The sequence below is a fragment of the Castor canadensis genome, chromosome 6 (assembly GCF_047511655.1).
Source record: "Castor canadensis chromosome 6, mCasCan1.hap1v2, whole genome shotgun sequence".
Lineage (NCBI taxonomy): Eukaryota > Metazoa > Chordata > Mammalia > Rodentia > Castoridae > Castor > Castor canadensis.
This window is the reverse complement of record NC_133391.1, coordinates 39,158,565-39,176,947: the sequence shown is the minus strand read 5'-3', so window position 1 is coordinate 39,176,947 and position 18,383 is coordinate 39,158,565. Positions and strand designations below refer to the sequence as shown.

The window sequence follows — 18,383 nt, the reverse complement described above, 5'->3', positions numbered from 1 at the left end:
TTGTCTTTCTGAGCCTGGCTTATTTCAGTTAACATGATTTCCAGTTCCATCCATTTTCCTGAAAGTGACATGATTTCATTCTTCTTAGGGCTGAATAATACTCCACTATGTATGTATACCACATTTCCTTTATTCATTCATCGGTTGATAGACACCTCAGTGGATCCCGTATCTTGGCTACTGTGAATTGTGCTGCTGTAAGCATGGCTGTGCAGGTGTCTCTATTGGATGCTGAGTTACATTCCTTCAGATATACCCAGGAGTCGTATAGCTGGATCATAAGGTAGTTCTACTTTTAGCTTTTTGGGGAACCTCCATACTGATTTCCATAGTAGCTGGACTAATTTGCATTCCACCAACAGTGTGTAAGGATTCCTTTGTCCTTCTCCCCACTAATTGTTTTGAGTTAAAAACAAGGGAAAGTTCATTTTCCTTTTCTTTAGTCAGGGAAGAGTTTTATGGGAAAAGCCAGGAACTCCTATAGCCTGTGGGAGGGAAACACCCAGAGTGCATCTTCCTTGTCTTCACTGTTTAATTCCCTTTCTCTAAGGGAATGAAGGTCTATTTATCCCCAAAGGGTCATCTTGACCCTACTCCCTTCTGTAGGTTTTCAGGTCCTGTAAGCCAGGAACAAAATTAAGACTCACCTCCCCCAATGGGCTTTTGTTTCTGAAATACTATGGAGGGATGAAAATTATAAGCTGAGCTCCTGTCATTTTTTTCCTAACAAAACCTGGAAAGAACTTTTGAAACACTAATAACCAAACAAATAAAATATTTTGCCCTGTGCTCTTGGTCCCTCTGGTGATGTTTCCCTACTCTTCACTTGAGTGTGGAGGACTTTAGCACTGGAGCTCTTAAAAGGGTCATAATGAGAAGAAAATTTTCTCTGTAGTCTTTGTCAGAGGCAATTTCAGCACCAATCAAGATGGCAGACCCTTTGCTACATTCTTTTATAGTAATTATTAAGAGACAGAAGTTGATGGCTAAAGTCAGTTAATAATAACACAGGCAAACATGTAATAAGCCCCTTTGCTTCCAGGGTTTTGGTAGCTGAATGGAGATCAAAGAAAGAACTGGGGTACACCAACTCCAAGATAAAGGTTCTTTATTTTGGTGGCCTGCAGGGCAGTGGCATTGTGCATGTGTTAAGTACACATGCTATAGTTAAATCTGAAATATTCCCCCCAAACCCATGTGTTAAGGGCTTGATTCCCAGCCCATTGTGCTGGTGGGAGGTGGTGGGTCCTTTAAGAGATGGAGCCTAAGCTGGCACCAGTGACTCATGCCTGTCATCCTAGCTACTCAGCAGGCAGAGATCAGGAAGATTGTGGTTTGATGCCAGCCTGGGCAAATAGTTCAAGAGACCCTATCTTGAAAAAACCCATCCCAAAAAGGGCAGGTGGAGTGGATCGAGGTATAGGCCCTGAGTTTAAGCCCCAGTACTGCATAAAAAAAGAGATGGAGCCTAATGGTTAGGTCATCGGGGCGTGCCCGTGTAGAGAATGGGCACCACGGTGCCTTCCTTTTCCTCTTCCTCTTCCTCTTCCTGGCCACGAGGTGGCTCATTCCACCACACTCCCTCCGTCCCTCCGTGATGTACCGTCTTCCTCCCAGAGACCTATGGGACCTGCTGTACTGAGACATCGCCATGGATGTTGCATGCTTTTCAAAAAAAATAAAATTCTCTAAAAAGAAATATTTTAGGGCTAGAGTGATCAGAAACTCAATCTTGATAACATTTCATTATTTTAGTAATTGTCTGGATTAATCAAAATTGTCTTGTTTGCTCCTAAATGAAAAAAAAAATCTTTGAATACTTAAAAATTCTGATGAACTTTTTCAAGTTTGCTTTCTCCAGCTCTTCCGAACGCTCACCTCCTTCCCAACCCTGTTTGTTCTCACCTCCTGATGTGCTTTGATGAAGTAACACAGAAGAGAAGCAACAGAAGCTAAGACAAATTTTATTTTTCTTTTAAACAGAAGGAAGGGGAAAAAAGATGGGATTGCATTTTCATAAATATCTATAAATATAGAGTGATAGGCAAAACCTTCCAAATAAATAAATAAATATTGCCACATGATAAGAGACACAAGAAGTTTTGGAGTTAACTTGGCTGTGCCAACAAGAAAACCCACAATGGTGGGGTTGGATTGGTGAATTTACAGTTTTCTACCACAGTTCTTCTGGGCGTTTCCATCCATCTACTTGTCAGTTTGGGGGAACCTCCGACAGCTAAATGTACAGGACAAACCCCAGCAGGAAATGAAAAGTGTGAAAGAGAGTATTTGCCATGCATGGCTCTGCACTGCTATACATAGTTTTCATGTTTCAGAATAGGAAACACTAGCTTCCTGTTCAGGTAAAAATGGCTGTTCACTGTTTCTTTGATAGGCAAAGAGAATCCAGCCTTTTCTAAGTCTGGGTACAGGAAGGCAGTGGGAAAAAGAGGTGGGAAGAAGTTGTTTGGATTTTCACCACTTCTGGTGGTTTACACAGAGGTAGGAAAACGGGGTCCCTTGGTATGGGGGACTCTGGGGTAATGCTAAGAGGAGGGTAGGCCTCAGACCCTACCTGACACTTGCTGCTCTCTAAGTGAGGCTGTGTTGGTGGCACTGGGGCTCTGGGGACTGAAAGTTATCTTCATTTAAATGCCCCAATAACTTGACACACATGCGTCAGCCCAGAAATGGCTTAACTAATCCTACAGTCACTGATACAAAATCCCATAGCTAGATTCCCTGGTTACTAGACTTCTTTTCCTCCTGAAGTCCTTCATTCCACTTTTCTTCAGAAAAAAGAACACGATCTTTCAGTGCATAGAAATCCTCACCCGAGCAGTCCTAGGGTCTCTAGGTCCCCTCTCCAGCCACATTTTTATAATTCACCCAAGAGTGTGTGTGTGTGTGTGTGTGTGTGTGTGTGTGTTTTCTTCTTTTTTTAATCAGCTTGCCCAGTCTAGCTGTTAATGTCAAGGTGTGCAAACTCACAGGCCAGCAGGTGACCAGGGAGAATACAAGGAGACCAGAAAAGCTTCTGGGACTGCCTCTTTCCTACCACAGTCCAGGTGTGAACCCGCCAAGCCACTGCTGCACTGATCAAGAAAAGCCATGCCTCTGCCTGTAATTCTAGCCCTTGGGAGGTGGAAGCAGGAGGAGAGAGTTCAAGGCCAACCTGGGCTACATAGAAAACCCTATCTCAAAACACAACAAACAAAAGATCAAGAAACAAGACTAGGGAAAAGAAGTAGGGAGAAAAGCCCTTTTCTCTTCCTTAATGAGGGGGAAGATGTCCAGTTATCTGTTGGAGGTTCTGATGGAGAAAGGTGCGTGTGGGGTGACAGGGGTGGGGGACCCCCCCCAGCACTGGGGCTTTAAACTGATTTTTTTAGGGGGTTCTGGGGGAAAGCACTGACGAGAAGCAGTGACTCCCCAGGGCCCCGCCCCTTCCCTTGGCATGCAGAGGCAAGCGGGTCTCTTGGAGACCGCCTCGCGGGTCACCGGGGACGCCTTTCCCGGCCGGGAAGTCCCCTAGATGAGCAGGGGCAGGGGGCGGCACCGATCGGCGCCCATGCCCGCGGCGTGCGCGTTCTGCCGGCCGCCCCGCAGCACCCCGAGCGGGTCGCTGGCGTGCGGGCCGCCGTCCTCGGCGCTCGGGAGCTCGTGCGAGCAGGACGCGGGCGCGGGGGTGGCGCGCGGCCGCGGCTTGAGCACGTTGAGCGGGTCGCGCTCCGCGTGGGCCTCGGCGCTGCGCGTGTGGCGGCGCGGCCGCGGGGTGCTGAAGTGCAGCAGCGGGATCTCGTTCCTCCGCGACAGGAACTGCGAGTAGGGCGGCGGGTTGGTGCCCGGCTGGAAGGCCCGCTTGGCGCGGCCCAGGCTGAGCAGCAGGTGTCGCTCCGGGGACAGGTACACGTCGTACCCGTTCTCCAGCGTGTGCTGGCGGAACCGGCAGCTCTCGGGGCTGAAGTAGTGCTGCAAGGGAAGACGGGCGGGATGGAGGCTGCGGGGACCCGTGCCCCGGCCCCTCCTGCGTACCCGGCCTGAACCCGGGATCCCCATGGCGCGGCCTTCACCTTGGACTTGGCCCCGACAGCTCCGCCACCGGGGCGCTCATCGCTCACCGCCCAACGCCGCTCCCTCCTAGGAAAACGTGATTCATTTTCTCTCTCTCTCTCCCTCTCTTCTCTCTGTTCTCTCTCTTCTCTCCTCTCTCTCTCCTCTCTCCCTTCCCCCCTCCTTCCTTCCTTTCTTGTGCTGGGATTTGAACTCAGGGCTTTGCACTCACTTGGCAGGTCGTCTACTTTTGAGCCACACCCCCAGCCATTTTGCCAGTAGGGTCTTATGCTTTTGGCCGGGCTGACCCGGAACCATGATCCTCCTACTTATGCGAGTGCTCAACCACGCCCGACTTTTATTGGTTGACATGGGAAGGGGTGGGTCTCGCTAAGTTTTTGCTCAGTCTGGCCTGGAACTGGGATCCTCCCCATCTCTGCCTCCAAGAACCTGGAATTACAGGTGTGAGCCACTACACCCAGTCTTATCTTTTTCTTTCTTTCCTTTCCCTCCCTCCCTCCCTTCCTTCCCTCTCTTTCCGTTTTTTCCTCCTCTCTCCTCTCCCCTCTCCTTCCCCGCCCCCCCTAGATAGGGGCTTGCTATGTATCCCAGGATGGCCTTCAACTTGCAGTACTCCCGCCTCCACCTCCCTGGTGCTGGGATTACAGGTGTGCACCACCACACCTGCAAACACTCTAGCAGTCCTGGGAAATAATGATTTTCACTAATGCTTTCCAGGTTGCCCAAGTGCTGAATATGGTTCCAGCTTTCTGAAAGGCCTTTCACTAGGGCCTGGAGACCAGAGCCAAAGGAGGGTGCATGTAGTTTGGGGATCAGGTTCATGAACTTGCTAACAGATGCACTGAGTTTGAATCCACACTCTACCACTAGTACTGAATTTTACCGAAAGCCTATGAGGACCTCTACAAATAACTGCATGTAGTCCTTGAACTCTACAAAGTAAGTAGTCTATAGACGAGTGCCATCTGTAGGCATAGATGTGTCTAGCAGGTATTTATCCACTCTGGCCGGATGGGATCCTAGATGCCAGGACACACACAGCAGGGACAAAGCAGAAAGCCTCTGCTGTTGAAAAATTTCTAGTGGACGTGTCTGGTGGTAAGAGACTCCTGAGAAAAGCAGTCCTTTATTTCACTATCTCAGACTCCTCTGGACTATGCAGCAAACTTTAGTTTGGGAAACACTTTGCTTACCAACCTGAAGGACCAGCCTTCTCTGTGGGGCACAGGTAGTTAATGAGAGGTCTTTAAGGGGAGAGAGCTCTGCAGGTGACACGGTCTAGTCACCTCATTTTTTCCAAGAGAAGAAACTGAAGTGTGGAGTAGTGAGAGGACTTGCCCAAGGTCCCCGTTGGTAACAGTATGCAGAAGACACCAAGGGCCTTTTACCCGTGTAATACGCTGTCATGTATATTACAGGGTGAATTTACATGACTCAGAAATCTACCACTATATACCAGGGACCATACTACGTGCAAACATGGGTGCCAGTGCGCAGGAGAGAGTAGAGCTCAAAAGCCCAGGCTACAGAACCAAACTGGTTGGGTCCAAATTCCAGCTGTGTGAACCTGAGCATTTCCTCCTGTCACTGAAGTGCTCAGTGACAACAGGCCACCAGGGGACACTACAAATGGAAATCTTAAAACTGGAAGAGTCTATGTTCTGTCAAAATTAAGTAATTTGCAAATGGTGACCAAAACAAAAATTAACTCACTGATCCAAAAACGTTGCCTCTGAGATCCATGCAGAGGAACCTCCGGCTCATCACACCAGTTATCACCACGAAGCCTGCATCCTCTGAGCTGATCAACAGCGCACCTGCAGAGAAAGCCACTCAGGTCAAGCACTCCTCCTACTTCAGGTTCCACCCTCAAGCACTTCCTGCAAACCCACCTTTCCAAGCCCTCCTGGTGGGGGTGACTTAACTCCCTGTCGATTTGTTCCCCTCATTGCCTGTCACTCTGACCCGGATACACACTCATGAACCTCCTGCTTCATCCTCCTGCCGGTGTGGGGCGCTTTGAACTCCTGGCATTCCTTTACCTGTTCTGACCACCTGTTCCTCTGCTGGGCCTTTATTTCCCCTTCTTGGCCTTCAAAGCCTTCTGCTTCTGGGATTTTAAATCCATGCTGAGATATCTTTTAAGGATCCACTGTGTAGAGAGCATGTGATTTTTCCACCCACTGTGGGTCCCGACCTGTGAGTATCAGAGTTGTTCTCCTTCTCTGGTCTCTGCTCACTGAAGTCACTCATGCTTCAAGGCCAGCCTCAGGTATCACTATCTCTATGAAGACACGTCACCTTCCTAATCAGAATTGCTTGTTCTTTCTTCTCTGTTCCCTTAGCACAGTGCCCCACACTGTTGCTGTGGCGTGTTTCCTCACCTTGCCAACTAAGTTTGCATATCTAGAACCTTCCTAGAGTGAGCACTGTGGGAGGAGAGAGTGTACCTTTTACCTTTTTTTTTTTTTTCTTACTGGGAGTGGGATTTGAACTCAGCTTAGTGCTTTCTAGGCAGGTGCTCTTTTTGCTCTGGTTATTTTGGAAATAGAGTCTTGTTTTTTGCCCAGGACAGCCTGGACCACATTTCTATTTTATGCATCCTGCCACTCCTGGGATAACAGACAAGTGCTGCCACACCCAGCTTTTTTCTGTTGCGATGGGGCCTGGGCTGGCCTAACCAGTGATCCTCCTGATCTCAGCCTCCCAAGTAGCTAGGTTTACAGATGTGAGCCACGGGTGCCCAGCTCTTTGTCTATTTCTCACCCTGAGGTAGCTGAAATACCTCATAGACTCCCAGTGGTGCCTCTCAAAACCTTGTCTTTGACAAGGGCCTGGAGCCTATGTGTACTGTGTACACCTTAAATAATTGGCAACAGGTAAGGGTACAATTAGACCACAGTAGTATGAGTGGCAATTCAGTACGACTTGTGCCCCCAACCTCACATTTTCTGTTAAAAGTGATTATTCAGGTCGTTGGGGACACTGCCACCTGCCCGCCATGGAGTTTCCATGTGCATCTCGTTTGACCTCATAGCCCCAGCGAGGCTGCCCAGGTAGGAGTTCTAATCTCTCTTCTGCAAGCGCAGTCTGGAGAGTTGTGAATGTCTGACTGTGCCTGGCTTGGGGTGGAACTTCGTGGAACGAGTTAACAGCCATGGCTCCTCTCCTACCCCATGTAGACAATACAAAGGCCTCTGTGGGGAGTAAGCAGTCAAATATTAGATACCAGCTGTGTGCAGAGTCTGATATAGACTGGAATTGGGGTGATGTGGGAGGGGAAGCAGCTGGGTAGAAGCTTAGAAAGAGGAAAGCAGAAGAGGGACAAAGAAAAGTCCATTTGTTTTAAGTTTGGCTAAGGGTTAACCTTGAGGGAAACTTCTGGAAAGCAGGGTGAGGTATGGGAGGTACTGAGAATATTTAAATTCCTCCAAAATGGTGTTTACCTATGTGTCTCCAATATATGACTAATTTTGTGGTAAACCCTGAGAGAAACAGAAGGGGTGTGTGGCAAATAGGCCTAAAGTGATAGAGCACCTTGCCAGCAAATGTGAGGCCCTGTGTTCATCCCTAATACTGCCACCCCCCCCAAAAAAAAGTCACTCCAAACCAAACCAAACAAACATATAATATATGTTCCATAAGGAATATATAAGAAATAGTTTCTGATCTGGTGACTTTTCAGTATAATTGAGAAAAAAATTACATTTAGTAACTGTTTTTCAGAGGTTGTGCTCTAAGTATTTGAAATATTTTGAATTTTCAAAACAGCTCTTCTAGTGTTAATATTAATATTATTGCTTAGTAGTAGTAGAAGCATCCAGATTTTAGTGACAAGTTAGGATTCAAACACAGGCCAATGATATGATAGCTTTCTCTTACAGCTGGCTTCCAACAACAATCATTACGACATGATAAAATCAAATGTCAAAATGTATGCTGCAGGGGCTGGGCACAGTGGCTCCCATCTATAATCCCATCTACTCAGTAGTTGGAGGTTGGATGGATCGGGGTTTTAGGCCAGCCTGGGCAAAAGTGTGAGACCTTATGTAAAAACAAAAACTAAAACAAAAATAAAAGGGAGGGGGCATGACTCAAGTAGCGGAGTAATTGCCTGCCTAGCAAGCGTAAGGCCCTGAGTTCAAATCACACACACACACACACACACACACACACACACACACACAAGCCTTCTGCAGGCCATGAGGAGACCATTTCCAGGTCAGTGTCCCTCAAGGTCCAGGGAAGAGACAATGAGCCAGGGACCAAGAACGTGGTGACTTGGATTCAGTCTCAGATCCACTACTGGGGAACTTTGTCGCCCTGGTCAACTCATTTCTCTAGCTTCAGTTTCTTCAGCTGTGTGTGTCCTGCCTGCTCTGAGGGTGACCACAAGAATCAAATAAGGTAATGACTACAAAGTGAGGGGCAGTGGTGAGCATCACGTGGTATATGCTGACCTGCTGTGTATGACAAACCCACACCTGGACATCCTGCTTGGGGTCTGTGTGGCAGTGTGCTTCGTACATGCTCCAGGGCCAGGCCCAGTAGAAAACACCCTACAGAGGAACAGTGAGCAGCTGAGGGGGGCGGGCAGGGAAAGAGGGGACACCATCTCTTGAATCAAACCAACAAAAGCCAACGCAAGAGTTTAGAAAATGAAGGCCAGGCAAGGTTTATACCTATAATCCCAGCTACTCAGGTGAGATCAAGAGGATCATGATTAGAGGCCAGCCCCAGCAAAAAGTTATTAAAACCCCATCTCAACCAATGAGCCAGGAATGGTGGTTCATGCCTGTGATTCCCAGCTACTTGGGAGGCATAGGAAGGAGGATCTCTGCCCAAGTTTGGCTCCCTGGGGCAGGGGAGGGGCGTGAGCAACTCAAGACACCATCTGAAAAATAACTAAGAGCACAAAAGGGCTGGGGGTGTGGCTCAAGTGTAGAGCAGCTGCCTAGCAAGGGGGAGGCCCTGGGCTCAACAACAACAAAAATTTAGAAAATGAGGCAGGTTTTCTTCCATTTGTGTTTTAGCAGGCAGGTTTTCCTGGTCTGCACAGATTCGGGGAAGAATGTGGCAGAGAGAAGCAACAGAACCGTCTGGCTGCTGGAGTCACCTGCTTCACCTCTTGGAGTGAGTAGGCTTAACTCGTATTTCCTCCAGGGATAGAGGAGTCTCACCTGTGACCTTGGGAGAGCTTGGAATTTGCTGTCATTTGCTGCCTGTGTGACCTTGAACCACTTATTGACATTCTTCAGCTTTTATTTTCTGTTGGGGGACTTCCCTAGAAACTTGTAGCTCATTTTGTCCTCCTGAAGATGTAATGAGGTGTCCTCATCACTACACAGTGCTTTCTAAATGACATTAATTGTTACTGTTACCTGCTTTATCGCAACTTCTGCTATAAAGTAAAAAATTATATGCTCTGTACATGTTAAATGAGATAATAGCTGTAAAGCCCTCTGAGTTCCTTGAAAGAATGACACATAATATGAAGAAGTGTTAAAGAGCCTAAGATAATTCATCTTCCCCAGTGGGAAGGTGGAGGGAGTAGATACATCAGGAAGCGATGTTAACTAGGGGTGGGCTGGAGTAGAGTGTTTGTCTAGCCTGCACTGGGCACAGGTTCCATCCCCAGCACTAAAAGACAAAGAGTGGGATGTTAACTAGGGGTGATAAGCATTTTTTGTAGTATTTGGATTTGAACTCAAGGCCTCCCACTTGGTAGGCAGGTGGTGCATTACTTGAGCTACTCCATCAGCTCAACAAGTATCTCTTTCTTGCTGTTTCCACAGGGTGAGGATAATGAGTGGGAGCATGGGCTTGTGAACAAGTGAGCAGACCCTGAGAGGTGCTGGACCTCAGCCTTTGGAGTCCTGGGGGGCTTGGAGAAACTCCTAGACAATCACTTCATTTTGTTAAAGCCAATGAGGGGTTGGGGGGCTCAACTCTTAATAAAGAATGTACTAAAGCAAAATAATCAAATAACCAGATTCCACTGGAAAAGTGTAGTTAGGAGCGAGGTCTTGCCCATCGTCTAAAAACACCGCTTTACACTCATCACTGAGGTAACTCTGAAGACTTCACCAGACTTCTCAGAAACTGTGCTATTTATCTACATGCATCAGTGTTTCCCCTCTCCATTTTGGTAATTTTTGTCATATTTTTTCCTTTTTTTTTTTTTGGAAATACACATGATAAGTGATTGATTATATATAAGTGATAAGGTTATATGTAAACTAGAAAAGGTACCCAGTGAGTTGTTGATTCTTTTCCACAGAAGTGCAAGTGTCTAATCAATAACAAACCGAGCTAGATGAGCACCACCCTGGCTCTGAGTTCCCCTCCCAGGTTAATGTTAAGCTTCCTTCAAAATGCAATGCTTGGCTACTTCATGTATCAACGTACACACACACGCACACACACACACCTCAAGTCAGTCCAATTCATTTTGTTTCCTCACAGTCATTTCAGTTCACTGCAGATTCCTTCAGCCTGGCACCTGTGAGTGTTTGAAGATGAATATTTGTAGTTCAGATTACTCACACAGTAGGTTGACCTCACACCATTCCCTATCATGGCCAGCCTGCACTGTTGTCTTTTCTTACCCAGGAGGACAGGTCTTCAGGGCGAGGGTGGTCCTTTCAGCAAAGGGATTCCATGGTTCTAGACAAGTTTTCTAAGTATTTCTAATTGTAGGCAGCCCTTTGAATTGGTGGGATCAAAGTGATTTACCATAACCCACTCTTCTGAATTTTAAATCATATGTACTCTTGCAACAGCAGTCAAGGCAGCCCTCCATGGGTGGAAGAATATTGTATTTCCCTGAAAGTCTGACTATGGGAGATGAGAAGGATGACATACTGAGGTCTGTGAAGAGCTATATCCTCTTTTTTGAGTCACAGAGCATTGATTGTAGGATGCCAGACATGGTGTAGGTCTTATGAAATATGCATCGAATCCAAACAGCAGAACTTTGGATACATGAAGGGTATCCCCATTTATATCAGATTTTTGCCATTAGGTTCAAACTTGGCTTTCAAGATGTGTAGACACCTTGGGTTCTATCTCCTTGAGTTCTGTAACAAGTTTGGTATTTGGAGAGAGCGTTTCTCCCTTCTTTCATCTCTCCCATCAATGCACACCGAGCACTTGAACAAATTGATGCTGTTGGTGTGGGCATGTACCCACCCATCTGGTGTAAAGTTCTCCAAGTCTTGGCAGAGTGAATGTGGTGCACACAGCATGGCCACACAAGATAACTGACACTAACGGGGGAAATCAAAATTCCTGTAGGAGGCACTTTAGCTAAATAGAGTTTCCTTTAATTTGAACTATATTGACTCAGTTTGCATTTTCTGTATCCTGCAGTAATTTTTACATACCCTCCTAAATAGAAAACATTGTCTCTTTCAGTACCTATCTCCCCATTGTCTCTTATGCAGTGCACAGGAAGGGGTCCTCATTTGAACACAGCTAATTAATTGGATGCTATGAATTATGATCCAACTTTCCACAGACACAGTCTCTAAAAGCATCCCATTTGTCTCTTGTTGTCAACCACTCCTCAACTAGCTTGGTTTGTTAGACACTTGCACTTCTGCACATGTTGGGTAGATGCGTGGATGGATGCGTGGATGGATAGATGAGTGTGTGAACGGGTAGTGTTCCTGATCAGATACACTAAGATGACATACATGGGCAGGGTGTGTTTAATACATTTCTTTTGAGAATTCTTATTAGAATACTAGACATTCAGCTTGGAAATAGCCTCTGAGTTCATCTCCCAGTCCTTAGAATTGTACAGCAGTTTTCCTCACTCTCAGTCTCCCTAGTTACCCCATGCAAAGTTCCTGAGCTAAACTTCTGTGTCTGTGGAACTCTGGGTTCTTCTCATAGACGCCTTGCCTTTCTGTACATTTTTTTTCAAATGCTGGACAAGGCAAACACACACACACACAAACACGCACAAAGTGGTTGCTGGGCAAGCAGCTAGGAGGCTGGGATGGCCCTGTGGTCCAGCCCAAGGATTTCCCAATCCTTCCAGTACATGGACAACAGTGGAGCCCCCCCTTCCCAGCCTGAAGCCCCTACTCACTGTAGATGGTCTGGTGGGGTGTGCCATCCACACGGCCATCCCTGTGGATCTGCAGGTGGTAGCTGTTTCTGGCTGTGGCCGTGTACAGGTGGGTCAGGCCACCCCAGCTGGAGCCCAGCAGTGGGGAGGCATCAGGGTAGGCTCTGGTGATGCTGGGGCTGCAGGCGCTGCACAGGGCACAGACCAGGAGCCTGAGGCGGGTCCCCCACATTGCGCTGCTCTCTGCTCTCTGAATGGCTAGTGCCGGGGTTGAAACCTGACACTCCCTCTCTGGTGGCCTGGCCTGCTGGCCCTTTTCTCCTCTTCTTCTTTGCAGATAACAGACGTGAGGCTCCTGGGCTGGATTCCCTCCTTTTTTCCTTTGGACTTTTAAAGGATAGCACTGTGACATCAAACAGGAAAAACTCCACTGTCCACATCCTCTGTGTTGTAATCACCCCTTCGAAGAAAGAGCAGAAACTTCTGAGGCTTGCATTAAGCACGTCGGTTCCAGAAACACACACACATCCACGCACGCACGCACACACGCCCCTCAACCCCAAGCCAGTACTCCCAAAAGTGAATGATGTGTGGGCCAAAGTTATCTGTGACCCCAGGTCATCGGCTGACCTGTCCCACTTCCACCAGGAAATGTGCAGGCAGCCAGCGGTCCGAAAAAACCCAGCTTCCGCCATGCTGGCAGCCGCCTCCTCAGCAATTCATACACTCATTTTGGTTTTCCCAGGCCTTTTAGCTCCAACTGCCAAGTATGTAGAGTGCTTTGTCTGCGTGTAGTGTTTGGTGGTGTCTTGATGAATAGAGAGACAGAGGATGCCGTCACACGGATTGCACCTGCCAAGACCCCACCTCAGGAAAGCCTGCCACCTGGGAGCAGGGTCACAAACCCCACAGCTGTCACTTGGGAAGATTTCAAAGCTGGAAAAAAGAAAACACGGCCTTGAGGTCACTGAAAATGCCAAGGCCAAGTTTCTCAGTTTCCCTAAGTTGGATGGCCTATGGCAACTAAACTGGTAATTATGGCCTCTCCAATAGTAAGATTAATTCAGAGGCTTGTGAGGGCTGGAAAGGCTGTGGCTGAGTGCAGGGGTCAGAGTGCAGGAGCGGTGCAGGGAGCCAAGGCAGGATGGGGTGTACCCACAGCCTAGGGGTATTTTGGCAGAGGTTGCTCCCAAGTGGGTCCTCTGAGAAGTTGCATCCAAGTGGGAGACTAATCCTAGCACACAAAGTCCAACGGGGAGCCAGACAGGAATGCAGCTCAACTAAAACATATTCCCGCCAGGAGACTGTTACTTATTCAATTTCCTATTTGACTGAGCACAGAGCGTGCACAGGCTCAAGACAGACATCACAATTGATATTGGAGCTAGCAAGATTGGACAAATCCACAGCAGTAGGCTTCTTTTATTTTGAGAGAAAAACTTTTTTTCATTCACTCTCCCCACTCCCACTGGTTTTCGCTATTAATATTTAAGTTGATGTTCAACTCAACACATCAACAATGTATTGATATTCACCAGTGTATGCCCACTGTGGGTTCAACCCCTTCACTGCTCTCCCTGACCCCTTTCTCTCCCACCCCACCCCTTTTTCAACAGCTTTCAATACACATCCTTATATCCTCTACCTTCACGTCTTATGTTTTACGATATTACCGATGCTCTATCTTCTCTTTTCCTTTCCCTCTTTTCCCAAGTTCCATAGAGTAGTTCCACAGTAGGCTTATTTCTAAAGGGCATGAAGGAAAGGAAACACTCTCCATTCAGCAAAAACAAAGGAAGATGCAAGGATCTCACGACAACTGTTGGCACTTGCAACATGGAAATGTGGAGGGAAGATGAGGGTTTGCCCATCGGCAAGCAAAAATGTCAAAACTGCCAGCTCTTGCTGCACCCCCTGCTGGAGGGCTCAGGAACTGGTTGCCAAGGGAACGCAAATATACTGGACTGATGCTAACCTTACAGAAGCTTCAGGGGTGAAGCCCAGCTGCCTGCTTTTTGTTCAGAGCCACCTGGGAGATTCTGATACTCAGTACTTGCCAATACACAGGCTTTAATTCCCAACCCTGCACGGGGATTAGCACATAGAGATGAAGGACTCCTTCATTGGCCTGCTCAATGTTCCAGACCTTTCTAGAATCCCGAGCCTAACTGCAGATTAAGATGAGCCTTGTAGGTAATATTAGTAGTGAATGACCCAGAAGCACACCATGCCTGTCTGTGTGCAGCCTGATGTGTGGGCTCTGGGTGGGAGAGCCTGGGGCATGTTAGTTCCTGGTCTTTGCACCTAGAGGGCACTCCCCTGTCACAGTTCAAGTCTGTGTGACCTGAGATGCTCTGTCCAGTTCCTGCTCTTACATTCAGATTCTCATTGTAAGCATGGATTGGGGCTCTCTCTCAACAGCCATTACTTTCCTTCATCCTCTGACGTCTTTTTCTCAGAGTCCCTTCTGAGAAGATATTGGGAAGGGTCACCCCTCCTTCCACCCCAGATCATATTCTATCAACTTAAAGATTTGACTTAAAAAAAATAACATTGGCTGGACCATCAGTAGGCTCTGATGGAAAATGTTGGAAGAATCCTGATGAAAGAAAACTTGGGAGCTAGGAAAGGAGGTGGTCCCAGGGAAGCTCACAGTCTTCTTGTCTTTATGAGACTTTGTCCAAAGGCCTGATCACTGATGGCAGGACTTGACCATCCCTTCTCGTGATTCTGTCTCCGTCCTGACATAGGGTTTCAGCAGAATGCTGCTGCTTCAGAGGAATAACTAGGAAGATGGACTGCTAAGCCTTCTGGGACAAATGGTTGTTTCTTAGCTCCTCAAAGCACTCTGGGAGGTGGCACTACCTTTCTGAAGGTGCCATTCAGGTGTGTCAAAAATTGCCTCTTGGGCCGGGGATGTGTCTCAGTGTAGAGCACTTGCCTATCATGTGTGAGGCTCTGGGTTCCATCCCCAGAGCCATAAGTAACCAAAACCGAAACATGGTTCTTTATATCTGAGCGGGTTCTCTCTTGCTTTACTCCATCAACACATGACTTTAGATGGTTAATACCTTATAAAAAGTCTTCAGAGGAGCCCATGAATGTGAAAATACAGACCTGGTCTTCTAGGAGCTTCCAATTTCCTGGACAGAATGTACTTTGTACGTCCAACGCTTCACATCATGACATGCATTCCTGGTGATCATCTGCTCTGGCTGGGGGGTGTTTGGGGTGACTTTCCCATGCTGGCTCCTATAGGCATGCTTTGTATTGTAGGAATTTAAAGGAAAGGAAGACAAAAGCCATTATTTTAGAAACTGTATTTATTAAAAAGAAAATCAGGCCAGGTGCTGGTGGCTTATGCCTGTAATTCTAGCTACTTGGGAGGCTGACATTGAGCGGATCACAGTTTGAGGTTAGCCCGAGCAAATACTTCAAATAGCCTTCTCCAAAACAATCAGAACAAAATGGACTGGAGGTGTGGCTCAAACAGTACAGCACCTGCTTTGCAAGCGTGAAGCCCTGAGTTCAAATCCCAGTCCCACAAAAAAAAAATCAATGTGAAATATATGAGCTAGAAAGTGAACTTTCTCTGTAGTTTCTACCCTCTGGAGGGTAAGGTGTTATCGAAGGTAAAATAGTAGTTGATTGGGGGATAGTCTTTCTCTCTCTTTCTCTCTCTCTCTCTCACGCGTGCACACGCACACACACACACTTTTAAAAACCAATGTTGCAAGCAGACTATTTTTCATGTAAGCACTCTCTGCCCGTGTCGAAATCTATTTTGGCCGTCTTTCTAGGCCAGTATGTGTGTTAGCCAGTTTTTTTATCACTGTGGCAGAAGTCCTGATGTAAACAACTTACTGGAAGAAGGGTTTGTTTTAGCTCATGGTTTCAGAGGTTTCAGTCCGTCATTGTTGGGGAGAGCCTGGTGGAGCATAGCTGCTCAGCCCATGGCACCAGGAAGGGGCTAGGGCCAGAGAAGCTCTTCAAAACACACCCCAGTAGCTTACTTCCTCCAACCAGACTCCCTCTTTCACTGCGTCCACCACCTCCCAACAGTCTATTCAAATTTTGTATCCATCGATGGATGAAACCATTAATGAGGTCAGAGCCCTTATCATCTAACCTTCTTAAACACCCAGAGGGGGGCTTTCTTAATTTGCTAGGCATCTCTCGATGTAATCCAGGTGACAATCAAGGTGAGCCATCTCAGTGTCTTTTTCATGCATCCCATTTGAGAGGCTCAGCTCTTCCACAGCCTCATTTCCTCCCTTCCAAGCTCTGCCCCAGAGACTTTGGGGTGATTCCCATATCACAGAACTTTACACAGACACATGTGTGACTCCACACATGCCCACACACTCCTGTTTACACATACATGCATACAGAATGAGCCTGCATTGAGTGACTTACACTTTTCTGCTTCTTCAAGAGCTTACTACATTTTGCTCCAGAACAGACATGCCCAGTGAAACCAATCTCCCCCACTTCCTTCTTTCTTTCTAGATGAGATGCTTTAAGTTTTCCTCCCCAAGACAAAAAATCCATCTTGTTTTTTTATCATGGCCGCCTTTCCAAGATAAAAGCCCATGGAGGGAGAGTAAACCCTTCCTTGGCATTGTGGGCAAGGGAGCTCAGACTCAAGCAGAGTGGGACGTGGAGGCCTGGAAAGGGGTTCAGAGCTACATAAAATGTTGAGGAACCTCTCCACAGTTCATCTGGGAATGTTTTTCACTCCTCCCATGCCTGCTGACGAATCCCCATGTGTCCAGTGATCCAGCAATTTCTAAGTGTTGACCCTGACAGCCAACAATGACTGTGTCTGACAAGGGGAGCCATCTGAATGCTGTGTATGCAATTTGAAAAGAAGGTTTGACTTTCCAATGTGTATCCTTAAATTTTTCTACTTATTTAAAATCTAATACAGAGCAGAGAGGTTTTTTTTATAAGAATAGCGAATGTTAGAATATGTAATTAAGCATATGCATAGCTAAGTGCCTCATTGCTTTAAAGTTTCAAGAGTATAAAACAGCTGGACCCAGTATAAAAATTCTGGCCAGGAATGGTGATGCACACCTGTAATCCCAGCACTTGGGAGGCTGAGGCAGGAGTATCAAGAGATTGAGGCAAGCCTGGGCTACATAGCAAGACCCTGTTTCAAAAAAAAAAAAACGCTTAAGAACTTTAAAAGAGAGATCTGATCGAGGAGGATTGAACTGTGCAGCTGAAACATGCAGCATGCAGATGAAAGGAATGGAGGAAGAAGGACTGGGAAGCCCAGGACTGACCAGTGGCAGGTGCAGCCAAGATGTCAACCAATGGAGTCAGCCAGTGTCATCTTGACAATCCAGAGCATCACTCGGCAGTGCTCTACACTGTGTGCATGGCTCTGTGAGACACAAGGGGCTGGAGCTGAGCATAGAGAAATGAGACTTCACGCGCTGTTACTTGTGTCAGGTGTCCCTCAGTCTGCTGTCTGAGTGCACCATTAGAAGCACTGAGTGCAGGAAGGGCACACAGAACAGAGCTGGAGCACAGGAGATTTTCTGCACCATACTGTAATGGTGGACACCCACCATTGTGCTTTTGTCAGACCCATAGGCAGTTCGTCACCATGACGGAGCCCTAATGTGAACTGTGGACTGTGCTAATAACGACATCTAAGAGTGGCTCGTTAGTGATAGCAAGTACACACCCCAGTGCAAGGCGTTAATGACAGAGGACATGGGAACAATCATATTTACACTTTTCACATAGCTGGGTTCACAGACATATATCATCACACCCAGCTTATTGGTTGAGATGGGGTCTTGTTAACTTTTTGCCCAGGCTGGCCTCAAACCTTCTAAGTAGCTGGGATTATAGGCATGCCACCTTGCCTGGCTTGTATGTGTAACTTGAGACACTTAGTGCCTGTTCTCCAGCTGTGAGCAGGGGAGGTGAGATTTGTGGGTGGAATAATATCTAAGGTTCAGCCAGCCGTCATCCTCTTGGAGCTTCTCAGCCCCTCTAGTTGTCTGCTTTATCAGCTTTTGCCCTTGACCATGTTCTTATGAGTTACCCACCTTGCAATGGTGACTGGAAGGGTTTGATTTGTTGATAATGGACTTGTATCTCTTCCCTGCCTTGCTTAAAGTATCCACACTGGGTTAAGGAGAAACTGAAGGCAAATTCCTTTAATCCAATATTTCATATCAGATTATTATTACAGGTTTTAAAACAGAATAAG

General features: G+C 47.1%; 1 protein-coding gene and 1 long non-coding RNA gene across 3 annotated transcripts; one reads left to right on the top strand and one right to left on the bottom strand.

The window, feature by feature from the left end:
* Window positions 1–2,072: 2,072 nt before the first annotated feature.
* On the top strand, window positions 2,073–10,653 carry LOC141424075 (uncharacterized). Of its 2 annotated transcripts, none has more exons than XR_012448903.1 (3): window positions 2,073–3,326; window positions 9,108–9,207; window positions 9,870–10,653. It is a non-coding gene; the product is annotated as an uncharacterized lncRNA (long non-coding RNA). The 2 variants fall into 2 exon arrangements; XR_012448902.1 differs by lacking the exon at window positions 2,073–3,326 and adding an exon at window positions 3,928–4,150.
* On the bottom strand, window positions 3,532–12,501 carry Fgf23 (fibroblast growth factor 23). The gene is made up of 3 exons (XM_020187609.2): window positions 12,173–12,501; window positions 5,788–5,891; window positions 3,532–3,972 (listed from the first exon to the last, which is right to left on the bottom strand). Exons 1-3 carry the CDS (start codon window positions 12,381–12,383, stop codon window positions 3,532–3,534), a joined length of 756 nt encoding a protein of 251 aa, XP_020043198.2. The 5' UTR covers window positions 12,384–12,501.
* Window positions 12,502–18,383: the final 5,882 nt, after the last annotated feature.